General features: G+C 47.1%; 1 protein-coding gene across 1 annotated transcript in view; it reads right to left on the bottom strand.

Annotated features, from left to right (window-relative positions):
• Window positions 1-3,476: 3,476 nt before the first annotated feature.
• HEMK1 (HemK methyltransferase family member 1) overlaps window positions 3,477-5,100 on the bottom strand; it is a 25,998-nt gene continuing 24,374 nt past the window's right edge. Inside the window, exons 9-10 of the mRNA XM_010146021.1 lie at window positions 3,820-3,933; window positions 3,477-3,513 (exon numbers count right to left, since the gene is read on the bottom strand). Coding sequence (XP_010144323.1) covers window positions 3,477-3,513; window positions 3,820-3,933 — 151 coding nt within the window. The remainder of the gene's footprint in view (window positions 3,514-3,819; window positions 3,934-5,100) is intronic.

Raw genomic sequence — 5,100 nt, 5'->3', positions numbered from 1 at the left:
CTCGATTCTCATCCCTACAAGACCACAGACTCAACTGAGACCACTGTGAGGATAAACACATTTCTTTGACTCTAAGGTCACTGAGAAAGTTCCTGTCACCCCACATCTTGAGTGGAAGACTGAAAACACAGGCGGTACTTGCACTTCAGAGTGCTTACACAGAGGTTAGGCCAGAACAAGAATGGTACTCTATCTCTGTCCTCCAGCACACCAGAGATTGTCCACAACCATGGATTAATGCAGCCCTACGGGGCTTTAGGCCTCCCATTAGATATAACCCCAGTTCTGTATCACAATCTGCAAGGCCCCCTTCCAGCTTCCCTCCACAAGCCCCACACTGAAGCTCGGTTTTACCAGCACAGGAACAGAAGTTAAGACCTACACCGAAGCCTTCTATAGACCGTTGTCTCACAGGGGGACTGCATGTCGCCATGCTTCCCACGAAGGGTGAGGCCTGTGGCAGGACTGTTCTCCAGCACAGACACAGCTAAGCTGGGCACACAGCACCATCTGCAGGGCTCTGCCAAAGACCAAGCTTTTACCAGCTAGCTCTTCCTCAGGAAAGGCCAGCATTAACCTAGCAGATATCTCACACGTGGTAACTCTCCAGGACACAGACGTGAGCAGACACACAGACTCTTCAGGGCCTTGGAGGAAAGCAAAGCCTCTCTCTGAAAGCATGACTTCAGGAGACAAATCGCTATTTCAATACAGTTCCAAAGACCTAGTAAGTTCCCAGAAAATTAAATGTATGTCAGATACCAGATTACGCAAAATACCAACTGAAGCGTCAGCCTTCTGTGGCTTCAGGGAGCAGCTCTGCCTGTGCAGAGAGCTCACGTGCACAGTGCACTGCTGGCGTCAGCTGAGCCTCCCACTCACAGGCAACTAAGACAGCACAGACATGGTCCACTGCTTTAGCAAGGGCCCTGAGAGTGCCTGCGGTTCCTTAAAACCACCATCGCCAAAAAGCTCTCCAGTGCTTCCGTACCAAAATGAGCCTCGGCCAATATGTATAAAACACTGAAGAACACATTGTACTACACCGGCACATTCCCTCAGATGCGAGTCTGACAAATAAATCCAGCCTCTTGGGAGGAAGAACAATTTTTCTCCATGCGTGTGTTTATGAGAAGGTCAGCAGCATTACGTGATGTTTTGCGACGTATAACTACTACACAACGCAAACCCACAGGAATGAAAGTGTTTTTATTATTGCTTTAGCGATAAATGTAGGAATTTAACACTTGTCTGACTGGATTAGACCAAGAGACTGTCTCACAGAGAAAGCGCCTGCTCAGAGCTCAGACAAGTGATTGATGGATGCTTCCGAGAAAAGACACGCTGCTCCCTGCAGCCCAGCCACCACTCCTCTCAGAGGTCCCTCCAGCCTGCTGCAGGGAATCAGCCCACCCCTTGAAGAATGCAGTATGATGCCATTTAACACTCTCACAGCCCAGGAAACCACCCAGCATTTAAGATATCCTGCAGAAGTAAGCTCTGCATGCTGCTCTGTTTCCTACCTAAACACTGATAGCACCCAGATGAAATCTGTGAACTCAGTTCTTTAAATTCAGTTTTTAAACAAAGTCTGACAAACCAAACTTAAAACCAAACAAACCCAAACAAAATAACACCTCTTTGACTACAATTTGTATTCATGGCTATAGTGGGCAGAACTGCCAGAAATCATCTGTGCTGGAAAATTATTTCCAAACCTAGGGTCAAGTGCACTTTAACTGGGAGTTCTCTCCTCCCCTAGATTTCCTGTACTGTTTAACTAGGTACTGCAGTCCAGAAAAGACTCATAACTTCAGGTAAAGAGTGACAGAGCAAACTCCTGGGGTGCACAGAGCAGTGGGGAGGATAAATGCAGCGCGAGTGGTATGATGGGGTGAAAGGCCAGTCTGTGAAGAGAGCTGTAAAAGCTCAGAGGGTGGGGAAAGCACCCAGCTGGAGACCCAGGCACTGCTATGCCAGAGAGAGCTCTGCTCTCTGCAGAAAAGCAGGGCCAACGTTCAAGAGCTAAAGATTGAATGCGAGAGTGGGAGGATGTGAGGGAGAGGTAAAAGGGAAAGGACTAGACAGATCAGTGCTCATGTAAAGCCCTCCAAACCTGCTACAGCCTTCCAAACAGATGCAGTCTGCTGATGCATCTCCTTCCTAATGTTTCTGGCAATACACTCCCAGTTCAGACTGGACAGAGAGCCTGAGAGCACCTCCCAGGCACCCACACACTGCCTGGACACCTCCACCCCTACTGAGAGCTCACCTCCACTGGCCCAGCAGCTGCTTCCATTCAGACTGGTAAACCAGATCCTTTCATTTGCTCTCCTTCCTTCCTTCCCTGGCTAGCTGTGGTCAGGAAAGGAACTTGCAACACCGGAAACAGCAGCAGTAAGCAGCAGCACACAGCAGCAGCCTGAATTTAATCCTGCCACTATTTATAATGTCCTGATGTTGACTGTCCGGTTCAGGGACTTCTCTCAGCATTGTTTCAGGCAGCCCTACTCTGTGTCAGCCTTCCCAAAGAAACAGACCTCAGCTATTCCCACAGCTGTCAAGAGACAGGGTCCCACTCCAAACTTAGCTTGCTGTCAAATCTTGTACAAGTCATTTCAAATCCTGTTTTTCAACTTCTCCATCTGCAAAACTCGAGCAGCAGCTCTGGCCTTCTTTGTAAAGTCTTGCACTTAAATGCTCTACGTGGAAGCAGGCATTTCTGTTACTATCAGAAGCAACGTGTGGATGCCAGATGTCTGCTAGCATGTTTGGAAAGGTAATTGCACAGCAATTCTTGTAAGGACACTGATCTGAAGTACTTTCTTTATTACAATGTTTTGATTGTTTCTGGCAGCATCCACCAAGTGTCAGGTCCTGTAGATTCAGAGGGTGTAACATGTGCTCTGATCCTTGAATGACATGTCACTCAGCAGGACTGGGAAACAAAGGCTGCTTTGCTCCTGGAGATCTGCTCCAGAACACCAGGATCCTGGAACACAACTGAATTTGAAATGTGCACATTAGTCATGTCTCATTATCCACGTGAGAAGACACGCCAGAGTTTGGACCTATCATTCAATCTGGTCACATTCTATACAAACTTATCTCAAGGCCAAAAAAAAAAGTTAAATTCTTCCTAGGTGAAATGGATGATCTGACACAATGAGAAGTTGTGTTCCTAATAAATATCTGGAGCTATGAACTCTTCCACACTGGGTCCCGAGATTAGTGAGTCTCTTTAGCAGAGCAAACTATGAAGTTGCATGCAGCTCCCTGAGGAAAGTGAAAGACTTCCGCATGCTCTGCTGCACTTCTGCATCTCTGGATGAAGTCTGTATCGGGAAACGAGGGGATCTGCCACTGCACGGGGAGTTCAGTGCACGGAGGAATGGAGATTCCTTTTGCCACACACAGTTTTCAACAAGCTGTTCAACAGGGCTCACCAGCAAAAAGCATACTGCAAGGAAAGCTTGTCATCCACTTTGTTTTCGGATGTGCAGAAACCTGGGCCTGTGGGGAAAAAAATGACGAGAGCTTTCAGTCTTGCTAGGGAGAACATGCTATTTTCCAACAATGATAATCTCACCAGAGCTAATCGGCCCATCAGAAATGTCAGAGTTTCTGATTCAGAAACACCTGTGAGGCTATCTCAGGACATGAGAAGCCTGAGATACTTGAAGAGAATCCCTGTTTTGTTGAAGACTGGCCTCAGCTAATGGACTTGCTCTGGCTGAGTTCACTCATCAGAGTGCAGGGACAAACTACAAAGGCCACAGGCCTATATGTGAAGCAGAAATCTGAAGATAAAAGACTTACTTGCCACAGAAGTCCTTGTGAATGGCATGGAGGACAAGCAGTAAGTTGGGGTGTGCCTGTAGCCAGTTCTCCACCATATTTGGGTGTCTGGGATCAACTTCCAGAAACAAGCTCCTGAAAGGATACATGTGGGAGCAGAAAGTGGGAAGATGCACATATTTAGGCTGCTAAACTGATAAAAATTAAGGCCTGTCTTTTTGGATGACTCTCACCAGTGCAGGAAATGAGAAGGTCAGCAAACACACTGCAGTCCAAAAGCCCTAAACCAGATCATAGCTGTCCATTTAAGATGCAGATTCCAGCTGCCTCCTTCAGGGGGAGAAAGTGTTGATATTGGGGGGAATTCTCATGGTCCTCCTCTCTGTGAACAGCTAAACCCTGGTATAGAGATATTAGGATCCCTGAACCCCATGCTGAGACACCACTGGTTGTCTTTCTGAAGCCTCCAAAGATTTAAGGCCACAATGAAGTTTTGTGATGCAAATGCATAAACCCTGAGCATGGACTGGCAGCATTAAGTTGCTCTTTCTTTAGGCAGAGTGACATTAAGTTCCAGTAGCAAGAGTCTTAAAGTACGCATTGGCACTCGTGTTTTCCCACAGGAAATGTCTCCATAAACCAGTTTTGAAAACACGCCAGCATTCAGACCTACACAGACTGTACACAGGAGAGCGCAGCAGGGATAAGGGAACTAATCAACCTCAGGTGCTCCAGGACTAGGCCTGGACACTGCAGGGCTGTTGCCATCTCTGCTGCAGCCAGACTTTATGACACTGGCCCACTTCCCAGCACCTGTTGCTGAGACAAGGCAGAACCAGCCTAGCTTAGAGGCACATGGAGAAGATGGAACTGGTTACAGCCTGGGACAGTGCAGCAAAATATAAGTTTAACAGGCAAAGAAGAGTCCAAGCCCTCATCACACACTCTCCTGAGAATTACTAAAACATCCCACACTGAATGCTCCCTACAAATTCACCAAACTAACTACAAGCTGGGTGTGGATCTCATTTGTGACCTTAAAAAACTTCCACTCCTCAGTGGGGGCTCAACCTTACAAATCAAGCAAAAAAGGAAGGGGAAAAAAAAGAAAATCTTGAACAACCCCACAGGACTAGTCTCTGTTGCTGGGAAGTTCTGGGGAGCATCTTCTGCTCTTGTGGTTATGCAAAGCATGAGGCATGAATTACTCCGCATGCAATATGCCTCTCAATATTCCTGTCCCTCTTCTCAAAACAGCAGATTTTCAATGACCTCTCTTATACTGGTAAAACGTCAGGAATT

The sequence above is a fragment of the Buceros rhinoceros genome, unplaced genomic scaffold, assembly GCF_000710305.1.
Source record: "Buceros rhinoceros silvestris isolate BGI_N320 unplaced genomic scaffold, ASM71030v1 scaffold972, whole genome shotgun sequence".
Classification (NCBI taxonomy): Eukaryota; Metazoa; Chordata; class Aves; order Bucerotiformes; family Bucerotidae; genus Buceros; species Buceros rhinoceros.
The sequence above is the reverse complement of the archived record's forward strand: the minus strand, read 5'-3'. Positions and strand labels throughout refer to the sequence as shown.